Genomic DNA, 16,852 nt, shown 5'->3' on the forward strand with positions numbered 1-16,852 from the left:
TAGCCCATTGCTCCTAGTCTACAGACCCATTCAGCATGCTGCTGTACTGAATACTATAGGCAATTGGAACACAATAGTAAGTATTTGTGTGTCTAAACACATCTAAACAGAAAAGGTACAATAAAAATGGTAAAAGGATTAAAAATGGTACACCTGTGTAGGGCACTTACTATGACTGGAGCTTATAGGACTGGAGTTGCTCTGGGTCCGTTGGTGAGTGCACCTACTGATGAGTGAACATGAAGGCCTAGGACACTGCTGTACACTACAGTAGACTTCACAAACCCCATATCCTTAGGCTACATTCATTGATAGAGACATTTTTCTTTTTTCAGTAATAAATTAACCTTTGATTACTATCACTTTTTTACTTTATAAATGTTTTAATTTTTTTAACTTTTTGATCTTGCAGTAACATAACTGAAAATACAAACATTGCGTAGCTGTTCAAAAACATGTTCTTTATATCCTTATTCCACAAGCTTATTTCTGTTTTTTAGATTTTTTTTACCTTTTTAAACGTTTTTGTTAAAAATTAAGACACAGACACACACATTAGCCTAGGACTACACAGGATCAATATCATCAATATCACTGTCTTCCACCCCCCATCTTGTCTCACTGGAAAGTCTTCAGGGGCAATAATACGCGTGAAGCTGTCATCTCCTACGATAACAATGCCTTCTTCTGCAATACCTCCTGAAGGATCTGCCTGAGGCTGTTTTACAGTTAACTTCTTAAAATAAGTAGAATATACTCTAAAATCATGATTAAAAGTATAGTAAATAGATAATACATAAAAGTATAGTAAATACATTGAAAGTATAGTAAATACATAAACTACATAAAAGTATATATAGTAAATACATCAATATAGATATGATAAAAAATATAGTAAATACATAAAAGTGTAGTAACTACATAACTGGTTTTTGTATTTACTAAACTGGTTATTATAAGTAGAATAGACTCTAAAATATTGATAAAAAGTATAGTAAATACATATACTATAATGAGATCAAGTATTATGTACTATACATAATTGTATGTGCTATACTTTTATACAGCTGACATTATAGTAGGTTTATTTACCCTGCATCACCACAAGCACGCGAGTATGCATTGTGCTATGATGTTACCACTGCTGTGACATCACTAGGTGATAGGAATTTATCAGCTGCATGATAATGTTATGGGGCCACTGTCATATTTGCAGTCTGTCATTTGCTGAAACATCATTATGCAGAGCATGACTGTATTAAAGATGATAAGAAAAGCACACAAATAATATACCACAGGTAGAAAATGATTGTAATATGAGACAGTAAAATAAAGTATTATAGAAGTTTACAGGAGGAAGACATTATTTCTGTGAAGATTAGAGAAATTGGCACATAGGAAGTAGCATTGAAGGCAGAGTAGATTTGGGACATGTGAACATAGGGGAGTTCCAGGTGAGGGAGGGACATGGGAAATACGTGATTAAGTAGGAACACAGATGTGGGAAATGGAGCAGGGGGAAGAAGTCTGGAAGGGCAGGTGGGCACAGGGTAGAAAGTCCTTGAATGCCAGTGTTAGGAATTTAGAATTCTCTGAAGGCACTTGGGAGCCACTGAAAGGTTTTGAGCCTGCTGGTTGCAAATGGGAGGGTGGTGTGCTTAGGTATGTGCTTGGAGGAGGTTAATCAGATAGTAAAACAGAGGATGGCTTTAGTAGGGAGAAAGTGACAGCAGCACAGACAACAGGCAACTAAAGCAGTCACACCAGGTGAAAGCTAATGTGGGTCTAAGGTTGAGTTAGGAGGAATGGAGAGTTAGGAATGGATCTAAGGGTGAGGTAGGAGAAATGAATGGATGGATATAGGTAGGATTTTACAGTTAAATCAGTAAGACCTCTCAATTTATTGCAAGTGAGAAGCATGAGAGAAGGAAACATTTTGAAAATGGAGCTGAGTTTTTAAACCAGATTTACTGGAGGGTCAAAGGAAGGAACAGAGATGGAGGAGTAGATTTATATGGGAAAATATGAGCTTGCTTTGATGATACTGAATTTGCAGTGCTAAAATTTATGATGTAGGCTTGCAGTTCTTGTGGTTAAAAGTGGAAGACAAGTGTTGAGACAAGCCAAAGGTTGTGACAAAGGCGTAGAAACCATCCACCTTGTCAAATGGGCTCTCATCCTTTTCAAAGTGGAGCCATGACATGTAGAGCAGACACTGCAAGCTTAATGGGAATGAGGCATATCTGGCTCAAAAGCATGTTTATTTGTGTGTTTTTAAAAGTGTAAATACTGAACCAACATTTTAAAATCAGGAAATTATACTTAAAGCATTGATTTCTGGCTTCCGTTTTAAAAATCAAAATTGCACTTCATGCAATTAAAAAATCATATCACTATGATTTTTAAAAATCAAAAGATGTGATTATAAGTGTTTTACAATTTTAAAATAAATAAATAAATAAGATGTGACTAACTATGAACTCACATTGCCACATGACAACAGCTAGAGCTGAACAGAGACCGCCCCCTTGAGATCCTGGATGAATTCTCGAACTCACCACAGTACTCACCACTTCCCCTCATCTCCTAAGGCTGTAATTGAAAGTCAGTTACTAAATCTATAGAGAAAAAAAAAAACAGGCCAATGGTTGCCAAGAGCTGGAGGTGGGCAGGGAATGGGGTGTTGGGGACTGATGGATTGTGGGTGTGGGGTTTCTTTTTAGGGGTTTGAAATGTTCTAAAGTTAATTGTGGTGATGGCTGAACATCTCTGTGAATATAGAAAAAGCCGCTGAACTGTACACTTGAAATCGGAGGAAGTATGATAGCAAATTATCTCAATAGAGCTGTTTTTCTAAAATGCAAATGTAGTTGCTATTGCCCTTGCAGTGTTGGTTTTCTTAGAGTAGAAAATATTTTTCTATAAGTCTATTTCTATCAAAAAGGGGAAAATGAAAAGTTAGACTGAGAGGGTTGTGAATTTCAAGAAAAATGGTAAAGACTATATCTCTTAGTGGGGGTAAATAATTTCTACATGTTAATATGCAAGCACCTGGCCTCTTTACTAATGCACATTATTTTCCTGGATACTGAAAGCATTTGGTATTAGACAAGAAAAAATGTGGTCATTCCCCACTCCCTAAGGTCCACCCACAACTAAGAAGAAAGAGAAAACAAAGGCAGAGAAAGGAAAGGAGTAATCAACATGGTAAAAGGAGAAGCAGAAGAGGCCAGTAGATTGGATGCCAAGGAAGGGGGAAGCTTTATCAACTGCTGACAAGAGGTCAAGGAGGATGAGGCCAGGGAAGTCAGGAGGTCATGGGAGACCATCCAGTGAGGGGGCTGAGAGAGGTGAAGCCAGAGAGAGATGCAGAGGCAGCTGACAAAGTGCTCAGAGTGCCTTGTTTAGGAGATAGTATTTAATCTCAGGCATGAAGGACTACTGAAGGCGTTTTAAGTAGGGGAATGATGTGATCAGATCGGAACAATCTAGATTATTTGTTTTTACATTAATTTGTTCATGTTTTGAATTGTGTACATGATGAACTGAGGTTACCCCAAATTTTATTCTTTCTTACACTAAATTCTCTTTCAATCTGATATCCCCAGGCTTGTTGAGACCTTGGTTATTGATTTCCATCTCATTCATTCCTGTTCCTGCTTGAACCAGGAAATATATATATATATATATGGTTGGTGTTATCTGACCCAAGGGTTCTCAACTTCAGCACTGCTATATTTTGGGCTGGATAATTCTTTGTCGTAGGATGCTGTCCTATGCATTATAAAATGGTTAGCAGTATCACCAGCCTCTACCCTCTAGATGCCAGTAACACTGCGAGTTAGACATTGCCAATAAAATCACCCTCCAGTCAAGAACCACTGAACTACATTTGTCTGTTACAGCATTTGGGCCCAAGTGCTTAAGGCCATGTGCAGTTAGTAGACCACCCTGAAAGGTGTCTGCCCTGGAAAAAAAAGACCAATTCCTACTCCACACTGAGGCGTACAAATTAGATGATGTAGTAAGGGGACAACAGATGACACACTCGAGGCCTCATTTTGTTTTAGCTAATTCGGTGGACTTCAACCTGTATGTAGTCTCCTCATAGAAAAAAGATCATATCTGGAGGCTACAAGGCACACTAAATGTCCAACTGTGCCCTCCTAAGGTTAGGATTCCTGTCATGGCCCAGGGCCAAAGTGGGTTCAGAGGAGGCCTTGGGCACAGGGCACAGGGTTTCAGAGGAGGCCTCGGGCACAGGGCACAGGGGTTCGGAGGAGGCCTTGGGATGTGCTGGACGTGATAGTGGGAGCTGGCGTCTATGCAGCAGGACTTGTTGGCTTGCCTTCAAGGGGGAAGGAGTAGGTAGGGAGCAGAAAGGGTTTTCTCATGCTGATGTCAAGAAGGGTCAGTAAAGCTTTGGAGATGTAAGTTGCAACTTGGAGGAGGCTAGGAACTCAGATAAAGTTTACTTCAGACCCTCCTCCTTAAGGGAAAGTCTTAGAAGGTAAAGGAATGTTTCTCTTGGAACAGGGATGTCTAAAACAGCTTACCTATGAAATGTTGAGATCTTCCAGATTCCTTTTTTGGGTGTGTGTATACGGGCGGGTGAGAGGACCAGGGAATTTTACATGTATATGCCACCATTTCTATATTGATAAGGAAAATTGAGTTAAGACTCTTTTCAAGCTAAAAATGTCTGACAACTCTATTAAACTAAGACTATTTCATAACTGGTTCTTATTCTGTGGAGTAGCATTATGCCTTGGATATTGAATGGCTAGATTTACTAGTAGAAATGGCTCTGAGCTGTCTTGCAATGCAACCTCTTTTTGATATATAACGCTGTTATTATTTGGCCCAGTGGTGGTCACTTTCACCAAGGCTGACGGAAACCCCTGCTGGTTTTTAGTCTCATATTCCTTAACCCCTCTCCTACTTCACTAATTCCTCAAGTTCTGTGGTAATGAACTGAGCCCCCAAGTACTCTCTGGACTACTGGCAATGAGTAATGTCTGGACTTCATGTGAAATGCCGTCTCAAGAAAGGGCATCTGAAAGCATGCTTTTACCATTTCATTTCAGGCACTTCTGGATCCAGCTGTGTGATAGCCGCACTAGGAAATACATGGAGTCACAGTGTGAATACCCGGCTGATCCTCCAGTACCTTGATTCAGAGAGAAGACAGGTGGGTGCTTTGACAGTGTTCTCTGACTATGAAGGTCGGGGAATGAGATGTACTGAGCAATCTGAGCGTCTTCTGAAAATGCTGGCCACATTGTCTGTCCTGGGCCAGCAACAGCTAGTAGGGCATAAATAAACCAGCATTTCTGCTTGTCCCAACAGCAGTTATAATAAAGTGGGGAGACAGGTCACACACAGGAAAAAAACATAAGAATTGATCCCACAGAGTCAGCATTTCTCTGATATTTGTAAGTGACCAAGGACCACACCTCTAAGGGTATCCAATTCTCTGTCTCTAAATGATCATTTCACTTAGATTGTATTTGTTGAGGACTAGATAATTTGTATATGAATTAAATAATGACGATGCTTTTTCTTGAAGTCTGTGTACTTTGAAAATCTTAGGCCAGCAGATGCTGCCAGGTGAATAAATTATTCCCCAGATACTAGGTACTTTTATATTAACACATACACCTGTAGTGTAAAGTGCTGAATGATGCTAGAGAGACCTCCAAATGGTTGATGACTTTCTCAGAGTTCCCTATTTGTGGTTTCTATCCTGGCCAAGATTGAGAATCCTTCCCTTACATCCAGAAAGTTTACTTTCTACCTCCTTTCACGTCTTCTCTCTTCATTCTTCATTCCAAAGAAAAGCGCACCACTGTCTGACCTCTTTGGTAAAGCTTTGGTAAAATGTTTCATAATAAAAAAATTCTTTTTCCTAATGACTAACCTCAACTTTATCCTGCTGTGTGACCAGATTCAATCTAGTTTCTCCTAAAAGCAGGAGGAAGAAGAAGACGGGCGATTATTTTGATTTTTTGGATAGGACAGAATTCAGAAGCCAGATTTGCCCAGCTTGCTAAATATATATCAAATCCAGGCTATTCAGATACAGAGGCATGAAATGTCACACTGGTGATCCTTTCTGGAGAAAATGGCAGAAAAGGTGTTGTTGCCTTTACCTGCGTTAGGTAAACTGGCTCTTTTTCAAGGAAGCAGGAATCATCAAAAACAGGCATGAGCTATTGCCTGTTCTAGACATAATTTTCCAAACCAGAGAATTCTTCTTGGTTTGCTTTGGACTATGTAAATAATATTCCAGCTTGGTGATCAAGTCAGCCATGTCCTGAGAAGATAGAGCTGCTTGTTTCTATTCAGGGAAACATTCTTGAGTTTTCAGGCCCTGGAATGCTCATTATCTCAATGGCACCTTTTCCCCGAAGAGTCTGGTATCCTAGGTTCTGAAGCTATTATTTCTCTTTTTAGTGGAACACATTCCAAAATATTCCTGGAGAATCTAATGACCTTTGGTAGTAAATCATGTTAAATAGCTGTGTTGCAGCTTTCAGGGATATCATTAAGGATTGTCGAACACGCCTATGTAAACTTTATCAGAGGAAGCAAAATTCCTTGTGAATTGATGTTGAGTCATTCGTTTTCATGGATCCTTGATCCCACTCCTTGAAAACTTGGAGTTTATCTCTGTTTTAGGTTTTAGATTTTAGAAGCCATTCTTACTGTAACACACGGAATTTATGATTTCTTCTATTATATATGGTATCATGGATTCAAGGCTCCCAAATCCTAGTTTTACTGATTCCAGTTAGAATTTATAAGTGAATAAAGAAGTTAGAGCCATATTTTTATTTTTCTATTTTTCTTTTGTTTCACTAAATTAACCAGTCAGTGTCAACAGGAAGTAGCTGGTAGGACAAATGCTATTTTTTTTATGTCTCTTTGGTGACTGGAGGATGTTGGTGGCTCTTGGCTTTTGGCTGATAAGGTCAAATGCAGGCCAGTGGTCATAAGAACCAGGAGCAAAGTGTAGATGGATCGGTGACAGTTCATCAACTCCCTAGATGGGTCAGTCTTGTTATCTTAATTTACAAAAGACAACTTGTTACTATCATTACTAATCAATAAGGAGCAGACTTAAATGCCTTGGAATCATGTTTTCAAACAATAATTAGAAATTAATGTAAAATATGGCCAGTGTTAAAATGGCCAACCCAGGCAAAGAACATACATTTAATTAATCTATAGAAATATGCATGCCTTTTGGGACCAGTTGTTAAATTTGTGACCTAATAACTAGAATAAAGTTTGATATAGAAAAAACATGTCTCTGTCTAGTTACCTTATCTTGCCTTAGCAGAGGGTGTGCTTAGTGATTCCCTGAGTCTTTCCTGTGGTCTTATTTTATGAAAAACCCTAGAAGCCATAGAAGCGAAGGCTTTTCTGGGTATGTACACAAAGCAGTACTTGAAAGCTAACCTTTAAGGTAAGTGCACGAAGTAGTACTTTCTTATAACACCATTTAGTAGCAGAACGTGCCTGGATAATTCTAGGGTAGTAAGACCTCTGGGACACTAGCCACTTAGAGAAGATAACAGGTATAGTTTTTTGTTTTTTAGGATTTTTTTTCAATGCCCAAGCAGAGGCCACTGCACCCAGGGATCAAGGTTATGGGATGAGGATTATGTTTTATCCCGTTTCTATGACATTGAGCTCTACACCAGGGCTCTTGAATGTGAGGCTTAGTTTCAGATCACAGGCCTGGAAGGGGGTCAGGTCAAGCTGAGCAGACCTTCAAGCCGATTAACCCAAGAGCTGAATTGTGTTGTCTGAGGGAAGGAGTCCTCCCTGGCTGATTATTTTCTTTACACCCTGGAAACTTTACAAAATTTTATAACCGAGAAAGAAATCTCCTTATCAGGGCCACAAGCCAAGTTAATTTTCTTGCTTATTCTGCTTCAGTGTTTGCAAAAACTCTCTTAAAAAGCTGGAAAACATTTTCTTCTGGACTAATTTAGCTTTTTTTCCATTTGACTTTTATTTACTCTTTTCCTACTCTGCTTCAATCCTGCCCCACCCTTTTTGCAACGTTTTTATTCTTACCAAAGACATGTTCTTAGAGTAGAACTAAAATGGCCTCTCCTACTTTTTGTAGTTGTTGTTGTTTTAAACCATCAAAAATATGTTTTGGTCTACCCTGTGCATTGTATGGGAATATAAAGAAGTAGAGGACTAGTTCCTGCCCTCAAGGTCCAAACAAACTAATACTGAGGTACTGTCACAAGGCAGTGTTTGATTTGTTGTCTAATGAGTAGTTAAAACAGTAACTGCTTTGAATCTAAAGGAAGGTAACATCATCAGAGACATATTAAGTCTTTTCAGGAAAAGGTGAGACTTCAGTATTACCTTAAAATCAGTGATTCTCGGCAGGACGCAGTGGCTCATGCCTGTAATCCCAGCACTTTTGGGAGGCCAAGGTGGGTGAATCGCCTCAGGTCAGGAGTTCGAGACCAGCCTGACCAACGTGGTAAAACCCCATCTCTACTAAAAATACAAAAAAAGAAAAAAAAAATAGCCAGGCATGGTGGCACATACCTGTAGTCCCAGCTACTCAGGAGGCTGAGGTAGGAGAATCACTTGAACCCAGGAGGCAAAGGTTACAGTGAGTAGAGATTGTGCCACTGCGCTCAAGCCTGGGTGACAGAGCAAGACTCTGTCTCAAAAAAAAAAAAAAAAAAAAAAAAAAAAAAATCAGTGGTTCTCAAACCTGGCTGCACTTAAGGCTCATCACAGGAGCATTTATACCAATGCCAATGCCCCACCCTGACCAGTTAAATCAAAATCTCTGCCAGTAGAGCTGAGCATCAGTGCTTATTTTATTTGTAAAGCTCCCCCATGTGATTCTAATGCGCAGCCAAGGTTGGAAACCTCTGCCTTAAATAATAGATAAAATTCAGGTAGTCAGAAAGGGGAGGTGCTGGGGTAGAGTGAGCCGCAGCTGAAGAACAGCAGGATAGGCTGCATCATCAGAGGGCACGGGCTGGGTTTTGCCTTGTAACAAGAGCGGAGGGTTTGGGCGCTCATTCGTTTGACAAACCTTTATTTAATCACCTCTTCTCTGCTAGTCACTGTGTAACTAGTTGCGCTGGAGATAAAAAAAAAAAAAAAACAGTTAAGAGATGGTTGATACCCTCTGGTTGTTCACAATCTACTTGAGGAAACAGATAAGCATGTAAACCAGACTTGCAGTAAGAGCACAGTGAATGAAGTAAGTCTAGAGGAGATGGGGGGTCCTGCCACTAAGGAAGGTTCTCTAGCCATTAATGAGGCAGAGCATGCAGAGAGGAGTGGCCGAGGCCTTCACTTGGGAAACTCTTGCCATTACCAAGTGCCTTCTAGCGAGGGCTGGAAAAGCTAAAGTAAGGCTGGTTATACTTGATAGAAGGAAGAAAAACTCGATAAAAACATTCACATTTATACAATTTCTCCTCAAATCCTCATGAAGTCTGGTCTTACAAACTACAAATGGGATTGTATAAATTTTCAAGTGCCCTAGAAAGAGTAACAAAGTAAATGAATCCTGACTAAGCCTCACACCCCCTTGATGAAATAATTATTATGACTCTCTTATTTCAACAAATTGGAAAGAGGTCTTTTTTTCATATAGGAGGTTTATTTAAATGAACTTTCTAATAATATTTTCATTTCTATTTAGGAGGCACCCTGAAATTATGGGATGCTTGAGGGGCGAGCCTAAAGTACCTAGTAAATTGTTGACAGAACCAATATCACTCAAGCTGCTGATCCACACTTGAATCTGTAGGCTTTTCTCAAAGTCCTCGTTTTGCATCTTAGAAGTATTGCATCTTGGAAGTATTTCTTTGAATCTTGGAAATATTCAGTGTTTCCTTTCTGGTGATAGGATTCTCAGTGTCTATTTTATATTTTCGAAGACTCAAATATCATCACTGTGAAGACTTCCCTGACACCAGCTGTGATCCGTCCCTCTTCCCTCTGGCCCACACTTGCACCTGGCCCTTGTCTCTATTCTTAGACTTCTGAGCCCTGAATTATGAGCCCCTTGAGATCTGTAACTGAATTTATCTGCATACCCTCAAATGTAAGGGCAGTGCTTGACACTTACACAGTAGATACATTTATTTTGAAAGAGAGAGAGAAAGCAAGAAAAAGAAACGCACTCCCTGTAGCTACTCGTGAACCCAGTCTTGAAGGATGAAGGACTGCTTATTTAGAATCATTCTTCCGCATAGAAATTGAGTTTTACAATTTAACCATTCCTTTAAAATGTTAGTAATTGTCAGTTTAAAATCTTAGCATCAAACCTTGCAATTATAAGCAGATACCTAAATAGAAATACTGTAAGAATACTGAAGATAGGAATACTTTTTGCAGAACCAGCCTGCTGGAGTCTATGGGAGGATGGGAGTCAGGCTTCCCCTGGAATCTTATGGGATAGCCTTTGTGTAAGCAAGCCAGAACCCTAAACACAGACCCATGCTGAGGGAGAGAAGGGGTCTGCAGCTGCTTTCAGGGACCAGATAGCATGAGGAGGGTAGGAAATCTTTGTTGCTGTCTTCTACAAGTCTTAACTTCTCCTCTCTGTAGTTGGACAGGCTTAATGAAAGACTGAAAAACTAAAGAAAAGTTGATGCATTTTTTTCCCAGATAAGCTAAAGGGTAGATTTGGGGCAGCATGTCAGGCTTATATTCGTATTCACCCAAAGAAAGACATTGAGGATGATGTTTTACCTGATGTAAGTCATAGTTGTATATCTCCCTACTCCTAGATTCCTCCAAAGAAGGATTCAGACTTAGTTGCCCTAACTCAAAAGGAACCTCTCTCCCTTGGTGGCATGGTTCCAGGTCACTGTACTTGTTCTCTTGTTTTCTACTCCAGCTCATCTGCTGTTTTTAGGCAAGGAGAATTATGTGAGTATGTGTGTGTGTGACTAGATCCCGCCAGAGGAGAAGTTCGGCTGTGCTGCAGGGGTAGATGAAAACTCTTTTTAAGCATAAATACCTACAGAAATAGCAAAGGGAACATAAAATCCAGTCAAGTACATTGTCTTGGGTATAAGTGTCTCCTCCCTTTCCAGAGCTGCTCAAGTGTGAAATCCAAGCCCCTGCCCACACTCTTCCAACAGAAGTGCTCTAACAGGTATTAAGTGGATTGGGGAAATAAATAAAAGGGGAACCCAGAATGGTGGCATTCAAAGAATCCCTTTTTTCAGGCAATGTATTGGCACTAGGCACTAGGCAAATGTATTAAAATCTGAGGAAATCCTACGGAAAGTGTGCGGTCCCAGTGTATGAATACAATGAGCTGCTACTCACAGTGCAGGGACTGAGAAAGGGCAACACAGACACCCAAGTGGACATCTCCCATTTCCATCTCCACATTTGAGATAAGAATACCTGTATCTTTCCTACCACCCACAAACAAACAAGCAAACCATGGGGCTCCCTTTGAAAAAAGTCAGTGTATCCAAGAAATCACTATTTCTGAATGAGCTCAAGTAGAGAGAACTTTCTCTTAAGAGGGTTCCGTTGGAAATTGCCAACTGAAAATACACAGGTACAAAGACTCCCATGCTGGAGATGAAGGGTCCCCTTTCCCATGCTTTGACCACGATAGACCATGTACCTTTGCTGAGGGGGAGAATCAGTCTTTCCTAGGAGATTTTAAGCCAAATAAAATAAAAACAAAGCAAGGGTGAGAGAACCACCATGATGTTTTAAAGATCATTTTTTATCAAATATAGTTATAAAATTAACCGTTACCACCATTTCAAAAAGGTAAAGGCACTTTAACACCAAAAAGTAGAAAGGACATATCTAGGAGAAAGAAAACATGTATTAATATATTTAAACTGAAAACATTTCTTTTTATGGCAGACTTAGCACATGTCCGTCCTTCTCTCTTTGAGGTGCTTGAGCTCCGACCATCACGGGACAAATAACTGGTCCTCTTACAGAGCATGTACGTGGTTTACCCTTTAATGAGCCACTCATTTCACTAGCATTTTATCACCTCTGTTGTTCTCCTCTAGCTCTGACTTATTTTATTTTTATATGCTGTTTGTCTGGTACCAATTCCCCTTGTGCAGTGACCCTGCCTGCTCTAACTTGCTAAGTAAACTAGGCCAAATACCTGGGCAAGAGATTTCTAGAGAAATCTGAGCAGTTGCAGGAAGTAGAAGAGACACAGGGCTTTGGAACCAAATTGAAGACCCTGTTGTCTGGCTTGGGAAGAAAAATATTTTCAGTTGGGAAACAACATCGGAAACAGCTATGAGATCTCTTGGACAAGGCGCTGCCCTGAAAGTCAAGGACCTTGAAGTTTCTTTGGCTCATTTGAGAATGAAGATTGGACAGGATGTTGTATTTTAGCCTTAGCTGGTTCGCTGTGAGTGAGAAGAAAATGGGCAACCTCACTGGCTAGGGAAAGTAAAAAGGAAAGAAGGGTTCAATACCTGCCTAAACTATGAACTGATTTACAAATGAATCAGCACTTTCACTAGAACAAAAAGCATTTAGAATATGACAGTGCCCGTCTGAGATACAGTCTAGAGATCATCTTCTCCAGTGAGTCTCAAGTACAGTAAATTTAAAAATCCCAGGTGTTTGTGAACAATGAAGATCCCAGGCCCCATCCCTAGTGCTGGATTCAGTGAGGGCAATGCCAAGCCTAGGATCTGGGGTTTTTAGCAAGCACTTTGGGTGATTCTTACATGGGTGTTCTTCAGTCTCGTACTCCATTCTAGCCCCTTTGTTTTACAGATGGCGGTAAGCAATTGATATTAACTAATTTATTCAGGGTCACACAACTAGTAGGTAGCAGAAATAGAACAGAAATTCAATTCTTTCAATTCTGAATGTGTTATTATTTTCACTTTACTCTGGTGACTTTTAGTAGATAGATTCTAGGCAAAAAAGTCCCCAAACCCAATCAAATTGTTGGGTTTGCAGGTGATATATTTATATCTGTCATGACTTTCAGTGGTTTATAAAGAGATCCTAAAGAACTGTGCAGGAAAAAAAAAAAAAATTTAAGCACCATCTCACCCCACATTGCAATCAATTACAAGATAAAAGTCATCTTTTAAATTCTTGAGCCGAAATCTGAATGTGTGACTTTTTCCAAGTTAAACTTCACAGTGAACATGAACTCCCCAGTCAAGTGACTTTCCTTATAGACAACATCCAGCCAAAGGGCTAGCTATGCTACTGCTCTCCTACAGACGGCCATTTCTGCTCATGGACGTCCCCCTTAAATCCTGGCTTCCTAGTCCCCATCTTCATAGGCTAAAGGTGTGCAATGGGAGAACCAACTTTGTCTGATCTTGCGAGCATGGGAGAAGCTTTTTGGTTATCACATTTTTGAGTCAATCAATCTTTATTTTGATAAAGGAGGGCAGGACAGAGGGAGGAAGAGTGGCTGAGGGCAGGCAGCAGCCTGTGCGGGAACCCATTTCCTGCCATCCCAGGGTCCCATAGTTGATAATGGACAGCATCCTTGCTTGGTTCCTGTGCACCAGGTGATACTAATTTAAATTCCCTTTATTTTCTAGTGATGGAAAGGAGTTAGCCTTTACTGAGTACCTATGAGTTTGCAGGGATCATTTTTGACCCTTTGTGTTTTATTTCCATCAATTCCTCCAATAACCCTTTAGCATAGATCTGATCATCTCTATTTTTACAAATAGAAGAACTTAGCTAATAACATAACTCGTATTCAGTGACAGCATCAATATTTGAAACCAAGTTTGTATTGTTCCAGACCCTCAGTTCTTTTTCCTGTACTATGTGCTCTGAGATGTAAGGTGATGGTTGTGTTATCAGAAAGGGATCCCAATCCAGACCCCAAGAGAGGGTTCTTGGACCTCAGGCAAGAAGGAATTTGGGGTGAGTCCATAAAGAGTCTACTCTGTGCCAGAGTTCATAGAGTAAAGTGAAAGCAAGTTTATTAAGAAAGTAAAGGAATAAAGTATGGCTACTCCACGGCAGAGCAACCCCAAGAGCTGCTGGCTCGCTATTTTTATGGTTTTTTTTTTATTATATGCTAAACAAGAGGCGGATTATTCATGAGTTTTCCCGTAAAGAGGTGGGCAATTCCCAGAACTGAGGGTTCCTCCCCTTTTTAGACCATGTACAGTAACTTCCTGATGTTGTCATGGCATTTGTAAACCATCACGATGTTGGTGGAAATGTCTTTTAACATGCTAATGCATTATAATTAGCGTATAATGAGCAGGACACCAGAGATCATGTTCATCGTCATCTTGGATTGGTGGGCTTTGGCCAACTTCTTTACTGCAACCTGCTTTATCAGCAGTGTCTTTGTGACCTATTTCTTTTCTGACCTCCTATCTCATGCTGTGACTTGGAATGCCTAACTTCCTGGGAATACAGATCAATAGGTCTCAGCCTTATTTTTACAGCATGTTTTCAAGACGGAGTCACTCTGGTTCAAATGCTTCTGACAGTTATCACTGTTTTAATTTAGGAATAAAATGAGGTTCTGGAAAAGGAGGCCTTGACTTGGTGACGATTCTGCTGGGTTGCAATGAATGGTCCTTATTATCTTCCTCTCTGACTTTCCTGAACGGTGATTAGACCTAGAATGTCATTTGGTTTACATGTAAAACTTAGTGAGTTATGTATTAGAATAGCACCTCCCACCCTGGGGGAGGAACATGAAAGCAAGGAGATGAGGAGCTTCTTCTTGCTTTTTTTCTCTTGCTCTAGGCATTATTTGACTTTGAAATACTCCTGGCATTTGCCTGTGGTTCTGAAATGCCTCTTCTTCTGCCTATGTGTGTGAGATTTGAAAGCTTATCACACATGTGGCCAAAGCAGGTCCAGCTTGGAGCATTCGTCTTCTGGCTGCTGTTGCTGGGGGAGTATCCCTACTGTGAGATGCTACACCACCTGAGCCCGTGGCCTCTGCTTCTCTCCTGGGGTAGCTGTGGCTGTGAGGTGCACAGCATGGTACAATGCTAGTTTTCATTTCCAGTCCTTTCTTGATGTCACTGATGGGTGCAATGAGTGGAGTGGGGGGACCTCAGGCCCTTCCAAATTCTTTTTTTTTTTTATTTAGTTTTTATTTCATGATCGTAAACTTAACTCTGCAATCCAGCTAGGCATGGGAGGGAACAAGGAAAACATGGAACCCAAAGGGAACTGCAGCCGAGAGCACAAAGATTCTAGGATACTGCGAGCAAATGGGGTGGAGGGATGCTCTCCTGAGCTACGGAAGGAATGGTCTGGTGGTTAAGATAAAACACAAGTCAAACTTATTCGTGTTGTCCACAGTCAGCAATGGTGATCTTCTTGTTGGTCTTGCCATTCCTGGACCCAGAGTGCTCCACAATACTCATGCCTTCTTTCACTTTGCCAAAGACCACATGCTTGCCATCCAGCTACTCAGTCTTGGCAGTGCAGATGAAAAACTGGGAACCATTTGTGTTGGTCTAGCATTTGCCACGGACAAGATGCCAGGACCTGTATGCCTTAGGATGAAGTTCTCATCTTCAAATTTCTCCCTATAGATGGACTTGCCACCAGTGCCATTATGGCGTGTGAAGTCACCACCCTGACACATAAACCCTGGAATAATTCTGTGAAAGCAGGAACCCTTATAACAAAATCCTTTCTCTCCAGTGCTCAGAGCACAAAAATTTTCTGCTGTCTTTGGGACCTTGTCTGCAAACAGCTCGAAGGAGATGCAGCCCAAGGGCTCGCCGTTGACGGCAATGTCGAAGAACACGGTGGGGTTGACCATGGCTAATAGTACACGGTTTTCCTCGGTGGCGGCATCTGCAAAGCGCCCAAATTCTTAATAGCTTATAAAATTAGGGGTAGAGGAAGCTGGGTGCGGTGGCTCACGCCTGTAATCCCAGCACTTTGGGAGGCTGAGGCAGGTGGATCATGAGGTCAGGAGTTTGAGCCCAGCCTGGCCAAGATGGTGAAACCCCATCTCTACTAAAAATACAAAAATTAGCCGAGTGTGGTGGCAGACACCTGTAATCCCAGCTACTTGGGAGGCTGAGGCAGGGAACTGCTTGAACCTGGGAGGTGGAAGTTGCAGTGAGCCAAGATTGCGCCACTGCACTCCAGCCTGGGTGACATGGCGAGACAATTTCTCAAAAAAAAAAAAAAAAAAAATTAGGGGTAGTGGAATGGGAAGCAGACAAAAGGTTTACATTGTGGAGGTTTGAGGAGAAATGAATCAAATAAGTCTCTAGCATTCTGTTTGAATTTATGTTAGTCTGATTATGTTACCATAACATTTTATGATATGCTACACATTATCTCATGGGTGATTAATTTTCAAATGTAATACAAATCATTGAGCTTTCCTGATTTCTGCCCGCTGTAAATAATTTGGAATTTTCAGTTACTGCAAAGTTGACATAGTCACTCCTTCCTTCCCGTAACCTTCACCTTACCTTGTTGTCCCCTCCCTGCCCCCAAGCTTCCCTGGATTTTTAAATCAGCCAGTGGCTCGTGGCAACTGTCTTAGAATGCTTGAAGCCGAGGTTTTTTTTTCACTGAGTGTCTCTTTCTGGAAGTTTCTCTTCTTAAATTGGCAGAGCTTAAGAGTTCTTGCATCTCAGACAAAGACTGTGTGTGCTTGACTGTTGGACTCTCATTTTATTGTTACAAAGGGACAATGATTTTGAGAAAACCTTTGGAGAGCCCAGCTCCCATGGTTGTATCCCACTGCCCATTTTCTGAATCCTCAACTCAGAATTGGCAATGAAAGATTGAGCTGGGATTATGATCTGTGATTCTCTAACAGAATTCTCTGAGAGTCAAACTCCAGAAAGAGGCTCATCTTTAC

The 16,852-nt window shown here is 40.8% G+C and overlaps 1 protein-coding gene and 1 pseudogene across 10 annotated transcripts in view; one reads left to right on the forward strand and one right to left on the reverse strand.

Moving 5' to 3' along the window:
• RAD51B (RAD51 paralog B) overlaps positions 1-16,852 on the forward strand; it is a 915,086-nt gene that overhangs the window by 589,913 nt on the left and 308,321 nt on the right. For all 9 annotated transcript variants that reach the window (XM_030812482.1, XM_003263604.2, XM_030812462.1 and 6 more), the window contains one exon: positions 5,088-5,191. In XM_030812482.1, coding sequence (XP_030668342.1) covers positions 5,088-5,191 — 104 coding nt within the window. The remainder of the gene's footprint in view (positions 1-5,087; positions 5,192-16,852) is intronic.
• LOC101176074 lies at positions 15,256-15,829 on the reverse strand (annotated as a pseudogene). Its single transcript, XR_177814.3, has one exon. The product of XR_177814.3 is annotated as a peptidyl-prolyl cis-trans isomerase A pseudogene (transcript).

This window comes from Nomascus leucogenys, chromosome 1a, assembly GCF_006542625.1.
Source record: "Nomascus leucogenys isolate Asia chromosome 1a, Asia_NLE_v1, whole genome shotgun sequence".
Lineage (NCBI taxonomy): Eukaryota > Metazoa > Chordata > Mammalia > Primates > Hylobatidae > Nomascus > Nomascus leucogenys.